Source organism: Vicugna pacos, chromosome 1 (assembly GCF_048564905.1).
Source record: "Vicugna pacos chromosome 1, VicPac4, whole genome shotgun sequence".
In the NCBI taxonomy this organism is placed as follows: Eukaryota; Metazoa; Chordata; class Mammalia; order Artiodactyla; family Camelidae; genus Vicugna; species Vicugna pacos.
Window position 1 is genome coordinate 68116865 of NC_132987.1, and position 15166 is coordinate 68132030.

A 15166-nucleotide genomic window follows, 5' to 3' on the forward strand; every position below is an offset into this window, starting at 1 on the left:
CGACATCAAAACCACAAAATGTGGGTGAAGGGAGTAAAAAAGATAGATCTTTCAAAATATGTTTGAATTTAAATGACTACCAGTTTAAAACAAGTAGATTTAGTTACAGGTCAACATACATCAACCCCATAATAATCACAAATCAAAAGTGAACCATAGAAACACAAAAACTAGAAAGAAAGGAATACAAACACACTACTAAAGAAAATCATCAAACTGCAAGGGAAGAAGCAAAAAGAAGAAGAAATGGGGAGCAGGGGAAATAGCTCAGCTCCTGGGTTCAATCCCCCGTATGTCGATTGAAAAAAAAAAAAGAAGAAATGAACAGAGAAAAACTACAACCCCCCACCTCAGGAAACAAATAATAAAATGGCATTAAGTACATAACTATCAAAAATTACTTTAAATGTCAATGGATTAAATGCTCCAATCAAAAGACATGGGTAAAAAAAACAGGACCCATCTATATGCTCCTTAGAAGAGATTCACTTCACAGCTAAAGACACACACAGACTGAAAGTGAGGGAATGGAGAAAGATATTTCATGCAAATGGAAATGACAAGAAAGCTGGGGTAGTAATACTCATATCACAAAATAAACTTTATAACAAAAGACAAAAAACACATTATGTAATAATAAATGGATCAATAATGAAGAGAATATTATTCTTAACATATATGCATCTAGTACATGACCATTTAAATATATAAATCAAATATTAATAGATATAAAGGGAGAAATTGTCCAAAAAAAAATAGTAGAGGACTTTACACCTGACTTATATCAATGGACAATTCATCCAGACAATATCAATAAGGCAACAGTAGTCATAAACTATACAATAAAGTAGTAGGACTTACTGGATATCTATAGAACATTCCATCCAAAAACAACAAAACACATTTTTTAAGTGCACATGGAATGTTCTCCAGGATAAATCACATGCTAGGCCACAAATTTAACAGAACAGAAACTGTATCAAGCATTTTTTTCCAATTAGAACTAAAAATCAATTACAGCAAGAAAAATGAAAACAGTACCAACACATGGAGACTAAACAACATTTTACTAAAAAACCAATTGGTCAAGGAAGAAATCAAAGAGGAAATCAGAAAATACCTTGAGACAAATACAAAGGGAAACACAACTTTCCAAAATTTATGGGATGCAGCAAAAGCAGTCCTAGGAGGAAAGTTTATATTGATACGGGCCTACCTCAAGAAACAAGAAGAATCTCAAATAAACAACTTAACCTTCCATGTAAAGGAATTAGAAAAAGAATAACAAACCAACCAAAGTCAGAAGAAGACAGAAAACAATAAAGATCAGAGAGGAAATTAATAAAATAGGGAACAAATAAACAATAGAAAAGATGAATGAAACCAAGGGCTGGTTTTTTGAAAAGATAAACAACAATTATATGCCAACAAATTGGACAACCTAGAAGAAATGGACAAACTTCCAGAAACATACAAACTTCCAAGACTCAGTCAGGAAGAAACAGACAATCTGGACAGAGCACTAGTACTGATCTTGAATTTGTAATTACAAAAAACTCCCAGCAAACAAAAGTCCTGAACCAGATGGCCTCATGGGGAATTCTACCAAAAATATAAAAAAGAGCTAATATATATACTTCTCAAACTTTTCCAAAAAAATTGAAGAGGATGGAATCCTCCCAAATCCATTCTACAAAGCTACCATTACACCCTGATACCAAAACCAGACAAAGATACTACAAAAAAGAAAATTACAGGCCAGTATCTCTGGTGAATATGTGACAGGTGGGGATACTCATCACTATACTAACGAGGATGGCATCTGATGAATATAGATACAAAAACCCTCAACAAAATATTATCAAGCCAAATCCAATAACATACAAAAAGGATCATATACCATGATGAAATGGGATTTATTTGAGGGATGCGGGGATGGTTTAAGACTCACAAATTAATCAATATGATACACCACATTAACAAAAGGAGAGACAAAAATCACACGATCATCTCAACAGATGAAGAAAAAAAGCATTTGACACAATTCAAAATCCATTCAGGATAAAAACTTTCATCAACATTGGTACAGAGGAAACAAAAGCTATTTATGGCAAACCTATAGCTGATGTCATATTCAATGGTGAAAAATTGAAAGCTTTTCCTCTAAAATCAGGAAGAAGACAAGAATGCCCTCTCTTGCCACATCTATTTAACATAGTGTTTGAAGTCCTAGTAAGAGCAATCAGACAAGGAAAAAGGGGAAAAGGCATCCAAATTGGAAAGGAAGAAGTAAAACTGTCACTATTTGCACATGACATGATAATATATATAGAAAACCTTAAAGTCTCCCCCCCACCAAAAAAAAAAACAACTATTAGAACTAATAAGTAAATTCAGTAAAGTTACAGGATACAAGATTAATATACAGAAATCTGTTGCTTTTCTACTACACTAATAATAAACTATCATAAGGAGAAAGTAAGGAAACAATCCTGTTTAAAATCATATTGAAAAGAGGATTTCTGGTCAAGACAGCAGAGTATCAGGACCACAAGCTCGCCTCTCCTAGCGACTACAACAAAACCACAAGTGACTGCTAAACAATCATTCAGAAAAAAAAAAAAAAAAAAAAGACTGGAACCCAGCCAAAAAGATCTTCTTTAACTGGAAACATAAAGAGGAAACCACAGCAGGACATCAGGAGGGGATACCTTTTCCCAAATTGAAATGCAAACAAAGAGAGAGAGAAGAAAAAACAAACAAACAAAAAAACAGAATGAAACATCCCAAAACTGTGAGACAATATAAAAAAGTATAATATATGTAATTGGAATACCAGATGGAGAAGTGAGAATGCAGTAGAAGAAATATTTAAAGTAATAATAGCTGAAAACTTCCCAAAATTAAAGACGAACACCAAACCACAGATCCAGAATGCTTAGAGAACACCAAGTAAGATACATACCTTAAAAAAAAAAAAAAAAAAAACCTCAGGCATATAATACTTAAAGAAAAGCAAAGATAAAGAGAAAAATCTGAAAGAATCTAGAGGAAAAACATACCTTAACTACTGAGGAACAAAGATAAGAATTACAGTGGACTTCTAGTCAGAAACCACACATGCAAGAAGAGAGATGAAATCTTAGAAGTGCTGGAAGAAAAAAACCACCAACCTAGAATTCTTATCTACTAAAATCATTATTCACAAGTGAAAAGATCAAAATTTATAACTTTGTGTTTCAAGGGACACTATCAAGAAAGCAAAAAGACATCCCACTGAACAGAAGAATACTTCTCAAATCATGTATCTGATAAGCATCTAGTCTCCAGAATATACACAGAATTCTTACAACTCAACAATAAAGACATTAAAAATAATGTCTATAATAAATAATAAAAAGAAACCCAGTTTAAAAATAAGCAACATATCTGAATAGACATTTTTCCAAAAAAGAATTGGCTATACAAATAATCAATTGGCACATGAAAAGATGCTAAAACTCATTAATTATTAGACAAATGCAAATCAAAACCACAATTATACACCACCTGATACACTAGAATGGGTATAATAAAAAAGATGAAAAATAACAAGAGATGACAAAGTTGTGGAAAAATTGGAACACTCATACATTGCTGGTGGGAATGTAAAATAGTACAGCCTTTTTTAACAGTCTGGCAGTTTCTCATAAAGTATAGTATAGAGTTACCACGTAACACAGAAATCACTCCTCGGTATAGACTCAAGAGAACTGAAAAACACATCCATACAAAAATGCATACACGAAGGTGCCTATTAGCATTATTTATACAAAAATAGACAAAAAGAAACAACTCAAGTTTCCATCAACTGATGAGTCAATAAACAAAATATGGTATAGCCACACAGTGGAATATTATGCAACCATAAAAGTAGGGAAGTACCAAGACATGCTAGAACATGGATGAACTTTGAAAACATTAACCTGAGGGACAGAAGCCAAACACAAAAGGCTGTATGTTGTATGATTCCATTTATATGAAATATACAGAATAGGCAAATCCATAGAAAGAAAGTAAATTAGTGGTTGCCAGACAATGGGTGGAAGAGGGTAATTGGGAAGAGGGTAAGATGGCTAACGGATATGGAGTTTCCTTTTAGGATGATGAGAGTGCTCGGGAATTAGACAGTGTTGATAGTCGAACAATCTTGTGAGTACACTGAAAACAACCGAATTACATACTTCATAAGGGTTAATTTTATGGTATGTGAATTACATTTCAAAAAAAAAAAAAGAAAAGGAGAAGTAAAGACTTCCTGAGACAATAAGAAACTGAAAGAGTTCACTTCCAGCAGACCTGCCCTGCAATAAATGGCAAAACAAGTTCTTCAGGCAGGAGAAAATGATATAGGTCAGAAACTTGGATCTATAAAAGAAAGGAAGAGTGGAAGAGATGGGAAAAAAAGGTTAAATAAAATTATTTTTTATTTTTAATTGATCTAAAAGGTAACTATTAAAGCAATAATAGTAAAAATGTATCAGACAATTATAGCACATCAATCAGTGAAATGAATGACAGCAATGTCACGGGGAGGAATTGGGTATAATCCACCATAAAGTACCTGCATTACATGAGAAGTTACAGTATTATTCGGAAGTGGACTTAGATTATTTTATGTGTAAAATCATATACTAGTTCATAAAGCAAGCCTCACTAAATTTCAAAAAATAGGTATCATACAGGTTAGGGACCCTGATCATAGAGCAATTTAGAAATTAACTAGAAAATGACTTAAAATCCCTGCATATTTGGAAATTTTAAAACACACTGTCAAATACTCAGGGGTTCAAAAATCAAAAGGAATGTTTTTAAAAATTAGATATTACATAATATGGCAAACTATATAATAAAGAAAAACTATATATCAAAACTAATGGAATGTACCAAAATCAATATTTTGAAAGAAATGTTTAACTTTAAGTACTTATGTAAAACTGATGAGTAACTGAAAATTAATGAGCTACATGTGTACTTTAAGTTAGGAAAAGAACTACAAAACAAACCTAAAGAAAATAGAAAGATACAATAAATATGAGTGGGAATTAATGCAACTGAAAAAATATATATTATAGAGAAAATCAGCAAACTCAAAAGTTCATTGTTTGGAAAAAAAACCAAGAAAATAAGCAAGCCTCCAGTAAAACTGATTAAGGAAAAAAAGAGTTAAAAGCGCAAATAAATAATGTTATGAATGAAAAGAGTAGGCATGATTATAGATAAAACAAACACTAAAAAGATTTTAAAGTAATACTATCAACAACCATACGCAAAAAAAAAATCGAAAAGTTAGGTGAAACTAAATTTGTAAAGAAAACACAATTTTTAAAAATACAATTTGTCAAAACAATGCAGAAAGTTCTGTAAGTTGTAAGGAAATTGAAGGAGTGCTTGAAATTTTTCCCATGAAGAAAACATCAGTCTCAGATAATTTTATATTAATATTCTACCAAACTGAAGAAATAGATCATCTCAAACATATTTAAGCTCAGAAAGGACTACTCCCCAGTTCATTTCAGAAGACTTGCATATGACACCACCACCACATATAGTCAAACTGAGAAAGAAAAAGGCCGTTTCACTCATGAACGTAGACTCAAAATTCTGAACATCTTAGGAAATCAAATTCCACAATGTATTAAAATAATGCACCCTGACCAAATTATGTTCATACTAAGTATGCAAGGATAGATTAATATTTGTAAAAAACTATAAATGTTCCTTATTACAATAATAATTTTTAAAAGAAAAATATAATTATCTTAATAGATACAGGCAAAACATTTGATAAAATTCAACACAAACACATAATTAAAACCTTCAGTCAATTAGGAATAGAAGGGAACTTCCATACCCTAACAAATAAATACAACTGCAAAAAAATCTTACAGAAAGTGAGAAAATGATGAACACAGAATTCAGAAGAGGTACACGGAGACGGGGGATGAGGTGGGAAAGAACCACACAGATATACGTAAATTATTGTCAAAGTCCCAATTTTTGTCTTGAGTGTGGGCTCCCATGGATCCTTATAATGTTACTAAAACTAACTGAACAAACATGCTGGACCAGTGATGACGGTATGTCATCAATCAGTCGTCTCAAAATGGGTTTCCTGCAGCATCAGCATCACCCAGAAAATTGCAAAAAAAATGCAAATACTCCGGCCCCACCCCTACTGAATCAGAAACTTTGTGGGTAGGACCCAGCAACTTGTGTTTTTAAAAGCCCTCCAGGTGGTTCTGATGCAGGCTAAGGACTGAGCATCACTATCATAAACCACAGATTTTAAAGTCTGTACATCTGTAGTCCAGTTAACAAAAGAGAAATCCTAGCTAGCGGATGACGCTGTGGAGTTGGACATGGGGATGACCATCAGACTTGCCCATTTAGCTGGGTTTAAACTAGATGAGAGGGGAGCTGAACATGACTCCCTTTCTTCATGATGCTCTGGTAACTAATCTAAAAGGGAGAAAATGAGGCCTATTACACTGTTAAAACCAAAAGTAATTCCTAACACTAGACACTTGCTACAGCTCAATGTTGTGTCAAATTTTATTGTGCAGATCCAAAGGCAGAACCATGTTTAGAAAGTAGCATGAATTCTGCAAATGGGGAGAACAACTTCCCAGAGGTTTTCCTACAATCTGAAGTGAAGGCAAGACAAAAACCAAAAAACAAAACAAAAACCACTGACTCAGCACAGCAGAGGCAACCCGCCAGAAGAGAAAAGTGTAGAGAGGAAATGAACGTAAGCTTGTGTGTTGAGAACTACTGCCCAAGACGAAGCGCAGTTTTGGGAGTGTAATATTTTCCTGCAGAAAGTCCCACTAGAAGCATCTTGTCTTCCAGACAAGAATTATACCTTATGAACCTCTGCCAACTCACGGTCCATCCTTGCGGCCCTCTTTAGAAAACCATCTTTGGTGGTGGTGACTTTTGGTTTTGGAGGTTTGATTCGGGGTTGTGTCACAAAATCTGGGAGACATGATTCAAGTTCAACTAATCCTATGGGAAAGAAGTACATTATTTTAGTATCCGGGTGCTTAAACTTAGCATTTGAAAGCATACTGTTAATTTTAATAGCTGTTTGCCTAATTCATTTAGAATTATTGATAAGGTGTACCTCATATAATTGAATTGTCCCTGAAATACAAAGCAAATTTCTGTATCATTAACACATACTCTTGGTGTCTTAGATTATAAAAAAAGAAATGCATTCTAAAATGAAACCATTGCCCCACAAAAAAGTAATACATTCCACAATGATCAACAAAAAAAATTAGTGATCATATGATACATGGCAGCACCATTCTAAAGCAGATGTACACCAGATTATCATTCTCTGCTCTGGAGATGGTCAGCCAGAGCTACAAGTTCAATGGTGTGACCGTGATCTTGGTCATATGATACTTAAATCTGTCAATTAAAATTTAAATAATTTAAATAAGCCTCTCTTGGACTTTATAACAGATACAAACTTCTTCATCAATTTATTCCCTAGTTACCCATCCCCTTGCCCACTTGTTTCCTAGCATTTCTTCATAAAGGGCTGATTTCATTATATATTTCTTGTTTGCTTCAAAAACCTGATATAAAAGCTTTTTTGATTTCATTTTTGTATAACTTTGGTTATCAGTGACATTAAACATGTTTAAGTGTTTAGTAGCTTATTGACTTTACTCCTTGATAAACTGTTGTATAGGGTATCTGTATATTTACTTGGGTCTTAGCAGTTTTTATTGGTTTCTATGAACTTATAATATTAATAATATTAAACATATAATTGCTATTTATTGCAAGTATTTTATTAGTTTTTAATCTAAATGGCTATATTTTGTATGTTTAATTTACATTTCTAAGATAACTTCTTATACTGGACTTGCGATGATATGAACTGCTTACCTTCATAGGTGCTGAGATAGTGGTTTTTTACTACAAAGTCCTCTGAGTTGTTGTCTGGGAACCGACCAAGGCGAGACAGAGGTCCATAGACCTGTGACCCATAATCAGAATAATCCTTGATGATATTTCTTCTCTCCAACTTCCCTTCTATATTCTTTCCCTTTCCCGTAAGTTTTCTCATCGCTAAAATAAAACATACCTCCATGACTATCGCCAAAACATTGTTCTGAACGATCCAAATGCAGACAAGTAAACCAGTTGTAGTTCTGTTCACAGGGAGACGACTGAACTGAATGAATTTCATCACTCTCATTCACCGCAGCCAGAACACAACACTGAAAACATAGATCTGTCATCTGTGTGGCCCAGGCTGTCATGGACAGGTGGGCATGACAGAAGCTGAATCAGCCAGTATCCTGACTTGGTACAAATCAAAAATCTTTTATAACTGCATTCCACGCTCTGGGCCAGGAAGAGGTCTTCAATAAAAGTTTGTTAAATGAATGAAAGAAACCCAAAGTAACTGAAAAATACATGTTCAGTGGAGCCTAGGGGAATTATTCTCTCCTCGGAGAAGAATTACAAGGGAGGGAAGACTACAGGTTCTTCAAAACTCTCTGTCCATCTTGGCTAACACCAGAGTAAGTCAGAATACATCCAAACTGTTTGGGAGTCTCAGCTGCGTACACTAGGAGTTTACTCATCTAAGGAGTCGGGCTCACTACCTCCAACTGCTCCTTTTCTTTCAGCCCCACCACAGACCCACCCCTTTTTGAAGACTCAACATCATGCACTCTCAATGGGTGTACAAACATACTGTGAGATTTCAAAGTCATACTGCAAGAGGTGGCTGCACGTGCTGCTGCCGCCTTTTGGGTGTTAAGTATATTTGATCCTCAGTGCAAGTGGCTATGACTTGGGATTTCATAATCAAATAAAAATACTTTACATTTCATTAGTTATCCACAAGTTAGTCAACTCATCGCTGGTTAGGTCAAGTACTGAAAAGAAAAAGGTGTTGATAATATCTAAATGTATACCTAGCAGCTAGTTAAGTGAAGTCATTTTCTCACACACCCCCCCACAAATTCAGGGCCATATAATAGCAAGAGCAGATCACAGGGACTAATTTGGGGGCAGAGTGGGGACCCTTGAAGGACTCCCCTGAGGAAGTGACATTTGAGATGTGTCTTAGCCTGGGTTCCCCGAAAGGCAGAACCTGAGCCAAAGGCATGTATGCAGGTAGTTTATCTGGGAGGTGATCCCAGAGGACAAGAGAGAGGGACAGGAAAAGTTAAAAAAAAAAAAAAAAAAAGTTAGCCAACCCATTATTAGTGATGTCAATTACTGAAAAAAAGTGTTGACAATATTTAAATGCATATGGAGCAGCTAGTTATTTTCTCACATCAAGAAAAAGTTAAATGTTCACTAGAAATAATTTTTTAAGGAATTAATTTAATTTTGTATTTGTTTTACTGTTGCTAGAAAAATAATTTTGAATAATTTTAATGTGATTACATGACTATTATTATGTATATAAATTTCTAATTTGTGTATAATTGATACACCACAATTTTATAAGTAAATAAATTATATTAGAAGGTACTCAGCAAATACAGCTATAAAGTTAAGTTAAATGCTAACCAGTTAAAAATTTTAATTTAATCTTAATTAAAAGTTTTTATTTAGTCATTCTTAATCCTCCATTGACTCCTCTTTTTATGTGTAAAGTACAGATATATTTATAGTACATAAGCAGATATACAGTATATCTGTGGTATTAAAATTTCATGGGAGAGGGATGAGTAGGAAAAAAGATGTCTGCATGTCTCTTTTAGTGGGAAATAATGAAAAAAAGGTTGAGAAACAGGGCTTCTCTCCAGGGCCTCGGCCCATGAATATGGGGAGCCCAACACACACACACACCCCCGTTACGTCAACAACGTGACTACCTGTTAGAACATCATTACTTGATTTTCTTAGGGAGGAGTTCTCCTCCACTCTTCTACTTTCGAGGAAAAAAAACTCCTCTCCTGTCCTTCACCTATTTAATAACACTAGGACCAAAAAAGAATCATGTCACAGTTAAATCAGGTTTGGTCAAAGATCCAAAGCAAAGCCAACTTTTCCATCCTTCCCACAGCTCATACTGCGCTCACCTGAGACATGTGCATGCTGAATCTGTGCCAGCTTTGCCTCCTTTGCCTCCTGCAGTGTAGACCACTGGGCGTTCAGGCGCGCCATGCTCACTTCATTTTGATTCTTGTCACGCTTCTTCAACAGCTCTTTTAGAACTTCCAGGCGAATCGCCTGCAGCCTTCAAGGAAATGACAAAACATGCAGAAGTATACGGCCTCTCAAACAGGGCATTCTGCTAGAAAGGAAACACCTGCCACAAACAGGACCTTCCTTTGGGGCTGGTATATTCGTGTATCTTAAAAGCCACTCTGGCCTAAGTGTGACAGATGAATTGGAGATCTGGGGGTGGCAACTTAGTGTGGAGTATCCGTATCATAGGAATATGTTCAAGTGTGGCTCTGGAGCATGAAGAAGAGATGCCAGGGAGACGGGGTGAGAAAGAGCTCTCCGGGCAGATGGTCTTAAATGAACAGCAAAATGTGTGTGCACAGTTCCAGGTTGGCTGGTATTGCTGGAAGGTTAAGCAATGGAAGGCGTGAGAGAAAATGAGGTGGTGGCACGCGCCCTCAAGTGGTGAATGTGAAAACAGCAGCGTCTGACACACATGGATGCTCAGTCTCCGTTTCCCTTCCCCTCACTTCGCCTTGTTCTCCCAGGACCACCTTGTTCATGTGTATACAACCATGCACATCTATCTGCCTTCCAAACATGTACCTCCAGCCCAGATATTTCTGAACCAGAACTTCTGTCTACTGGAATCTCCAACTAACCCCTGACAACCTCAAAAAAAAAAAACCCACTCATTTCGTTCCCCTAGAAATCTAACCCTTCTCTTACATCTTCTTTCCTCCTCTAATGATTCCTCCTCTAAAACACTTCTTGCATCACTTCCTGAGCTCATGTTTTTGTCATCTCTCTCCTGACTTGGACTCTAGTTGCTGGTCTAGTCTCTTCTCTTTGCAATCTTTTCCCCACAGAGCTGTCAAGATTTTCCTCCCTAAAATAGAGAATTGAACATTTTACTCCTACTTTAAAATCCATACAGTAGTTCATTGTCACTCATTTACCAAGTGTTTATTAATACATTATTAATACATATGCCAGGCAGGGAACAAACAATGATGGACAAGATAAAACACATTTTCTCAAGAAGCGCTGGTCTAGTGGAGCAGGCATTTAAAGCAATATTTACAACACAAGGAGACAGATACCAGGCTAGAAGAATGAAAAGACTTCTGCGGGAGAAGAAACAGCAGAGCCCTTCTTCTAGCACTATTTCCAGGTGATCAAAGGGAAGGAGAAGGATGGTGGGGAAAGCTTCCTTAGAGGAGCCATTCACCCGGTACTTGAGGATAAACATGGACTGAGATTAGCCACACAGACAAGCAAGAAGTGTGGCCTCAGCAGATGGAGCTGAATGATCAACTCAAAAGGACTAGAGACAGAGCAAACACGTCATACCAGTGGAGCTTCTCACAGTGAATACATGTGGGAGGGTGGGGAAGCAGCAACAGGTGAATATGGAGATGTTCAAATGTACAAAAATAAGCACACCCATCAGTCACCTTTCTTGCTAGAGCTGGAAATTCTAGGTTCAATTCTCAACTTCATCACTTACGTCAATTTCTTCAGCCATCAAACGGACATACTAATAGTACCCATCTCCTAAGGTTGTTGTGAATATTAAATGAGTTAATGTATATATACAATGTACTAGAACAGTAGCTCTCAAACTTGAGCATTAGCCAGAAAAACTGGAGGACTTGCTATAACACGAACTGCTGCGGCCAACCCCGATTCAGGAGGTCTGGGATGGGGCCTGAGAATGTGCATTTCTAATGAGTTCCCAGGCATTGCTGATGCTGCTGGCCTGTGGACTACACTCTGAGAATGACTGGCTTAGAACTTGGCTCCAGCACGAAATAAGCACCCTGTTAAGTATTGCATGCTCTATGCATACCATCATTATCGTCACCATCACTGGCTGATCATCTACTTAATGACTTTTTACTCACCCTTCAATACCCAGCTCTTCTAGTAGCTTTTCCAAACCCTCAACCACTTCAGATAGAATGAACTCTTGTCCTGTCTGGGTTCTCCTAGCACTTTGTATACAGAGAATCATCTGAAGACCCTGCCTGAGAGCTGTTGGTCTGAAGGTCTTTTGCTCCATCCTCGCCCATCTGCTCCCCCTCCCACTCCTCGCTCCCTGTTCCAATGGATCACAAGGAACTCTGTCTTCCTGTTCATTCCTGTTTCCCCAACTCACGACACAGAGCCTGGCACGTAGGAGGGACTCAAGCTGTTTATTAAAATCAACCTCAGTTTAACCAAAGTACCCACTTTCTCAGGTGATGTCTTCACTCTGGCCAGTTACATTTTTAATGTCCTCCTGACGAGAATACACCTCTTCAAAGCGCAGCAATAAACTCAGATTCCTGCAGACAGGATTGGGTGTCTGGCCCCTACTTTGCCCCAAACACTATTTTCTATTAAATTGTAAGCTTTTACCAAACATCAGTCTGCATTGATGATTAATCAAAGGTGTTGCCAAAAGATACACATATTTTGGATTCAGAACCACACGGAGTCCCCCACTTTCTGTGTGTCAGCACGCTGTCCGGGGCTTAGTAGCACTGCTACGAGCAGCGAAGTGCCTCAGCGCAGCCCAGAACAAAGGACACCCTCAACAACCCTTCCCTTCCTTCTTGCTTGGGAGCTATAATTTTTCGGTTCTCATCATTTCTCTGTATTCCAGAGACAACCTCATTATTGAAAATATGTCAGTTAAAATGACTGAAAATTCAACCAGAAATACCTCAGCACATTGTTATTTATGTGGTGTGAGCTCATCTCTTAATTAAAGAATTCTACAATTGGTCTTTTAAATAGAAAATGCCCATTAGCTAGAATCCAATGTGTCCTGACTGTGAATTCAGCACCAGAGGGAAGAGAGACAGGGTCAGCTAGGCGGTTGTTTGATGGATGGGAGGAGGGCCAGCATCTAGGGACCCCAGCCCTGGGAAGGAACAGAAAGGGACTGCTTGAGAGACATTTTACAGAAATCAGTGGGATTCTGTGACAGTCTAGATAAGACACTAACGAGAAAAGGGAAGGGAAGAATCAGAGATGTCTGGAGGAACTGTTCAATCTGGGGTCCACAGTGAACTGCACACACAAAGAAGGCATTTTACAGTTTTACATTATTGGAGAGAAAATTATAGAGCAATTGCTCCTGAAACCTTCCTAATTCTACAGGTTAAGGATTGCTTTTAAATCCATACATTTGGGAAAATGCTCTACAAATAAAAAGTATTAACATTACTCCTGTCAGTGCAGGAGCAGTTGTCTGGGTGACTGAGAACCTACTTTTCAATCTCCTGCTCTCTGAAGGCCCACTCCTTCCTCTCCATCGCATTCATCATCCTCCTCCTCTTCTCAAACTGGGTCGTGTCACTCAGAGAGGGGAGGGTAGCTTCCCAAGCGCGCTTCTCCCTCGCGCGCTCTATCATCTCCACCTCAGCCTGTCCTGCCGGGAGACCGCGACCTGGAGGATGCAGCAAGACACTTTAGAAACACATGGACAAACTCAAGTACCTACCAGTATTTAGTCTACTCCCTTTCAGTTCCTGTCCTCTTTAAATTCAAGGGTTATGATACTATGAAATACTAGGAAATATGAGATGTGCCTCATAGCTTGTTATCTGTGCCCTGCACTGTCTCTGGTTAGCAATTACATGCAACTAAAATGTCTTTTGGCTGAAGAGGCTAGAACATATTTGAAGATATTGTGTGATTACTAAATAATCACACCGTGGAATGTCCTATATTGGACAAATTCATATTTTGAAATACTAAAAAAAAAAATCAAAATAACTTGCAGAAGGTCACAGCTAGTAAGTGGTGAAACTCAGGACTTGAACAGGGCAACCTGACCCTTGTGGTCTTATGTACTACACTATACTTCTATAATAAACGCAAATGTGAAACAAAAATGAACTATACAGACAAGCCCAAGGATAACATCATACTCAACAGGTTGAAAGCTTTTACTCTAAGATAAGGAATAAGACAAGATGTCCATTCTCACCACTCCTATTTAGTACAGTGTTGGAAGTCCTCGCCAGACAAATCAGACAAGAAAAAGAAATAAAAAGGCATCCAAGTCATAACAGAAGAAGTAAAATCACCTCCGTTTGCAGATGACATGATCTTATATATAGAAAACTCTAATAAGACTCTATCAAAAAACTGTTGAACTAATAAATTCAGTAAAGTTGCAAGATACAAAATCAATATACAAAAATTTGTTGTGTTCATATACACAAACAGTGAACTATCTAAAAAAGAAATAAAGAAAACTATTCCATTTACAATACTGTGGAAAAACAATAAAATACTTAGGAATAAATTTAAGCAAAGAGGTGAAAAATCTGTACACTAAAAATTATAAAACATAGATGAAAAAGATTGAAGAAAACTTATTATGTAAATGAAAAAATATTCCAATGTTCATGGACTAGAAAAACTAGTAATATGATTAAAATGCTCCTACTACACAAAGCCATACATAGACTCATCCCTATCAAGATTCCAGTGGCATTTTTCACAGAAAGAGAAAAAACAATCCTAAAATTCATTTGGAACTATAAAAGACCCTAAGTAGCCAAAGCACTGTTAAGAAGGAACAAAGCTGGAAGAATCATACGTCTTGATTTCAAACTATATTACAAAGCTGTAGTAATCAAAACAGCATAGTACTGGCATGAGAACAGACATGTAGACCAATGGAACAGAATAAAGAGCCCAGAAATAAACCCACACATATACAGTCACCTAATATTTGACAAGGGAGCTAAGAACACTCAACAGGGAAAAGACAGTCTCTTCAATAAGTGGTGCTGGGAAAGCTGGGTATTCACATGTAAAAGAATGACACTGGATCCCTATCATACATTTCTCACAAAAATTAACTGAAGATGGATGAATGACTTACATGTAAAACTCACAGAACAAAACTTAAGGGAAAATCTCCTTGATATTGGTCTTGGCGATGGTATTTTGGCTCTGACACCAAAAGCAC

General features: G+C 36.8%; 1 protein-coding gene across 4 annotated transcripts in view; it reads right to left on the reverse strand.

The window, feature by feature from the left end:
- CFAP91 (cilia and flagella associated protein 91) overlaps window positions 1–15166 on the reverse strand; it is a 72604-nt gene that overhangs the window by 33025 nt on the left and 24413 nt on the right. For all 4 annotated transcript variants that reach the window (XR_012074244.1, XM_006210348.4, XM_072964388.1 and 1 more), the window contains exons 7-10: window positions 13453–13630; window positions 10104–10261; window positions 7945–8127; window positions 6905–7047 (exon numbers count right to left, since the gene is read on the reverse strand). Coding sequence is in view for 3 of the 4 variants with exons in the window: in XM_006210348.4 (XP_006210410.1) it covers window positions 6905–7047; window positions 7945–8127; window positions 10104–10261; window positions 13453–13630 (662 nt within the window). In the remaining variant the exon portion in view is untranslated. The remainder of the gene's footprint in view (window positions 1–6904; window positions 7048–7944; window positions 8128–10103; window positions 10262–13452; window positions 13631–15166) is intronic.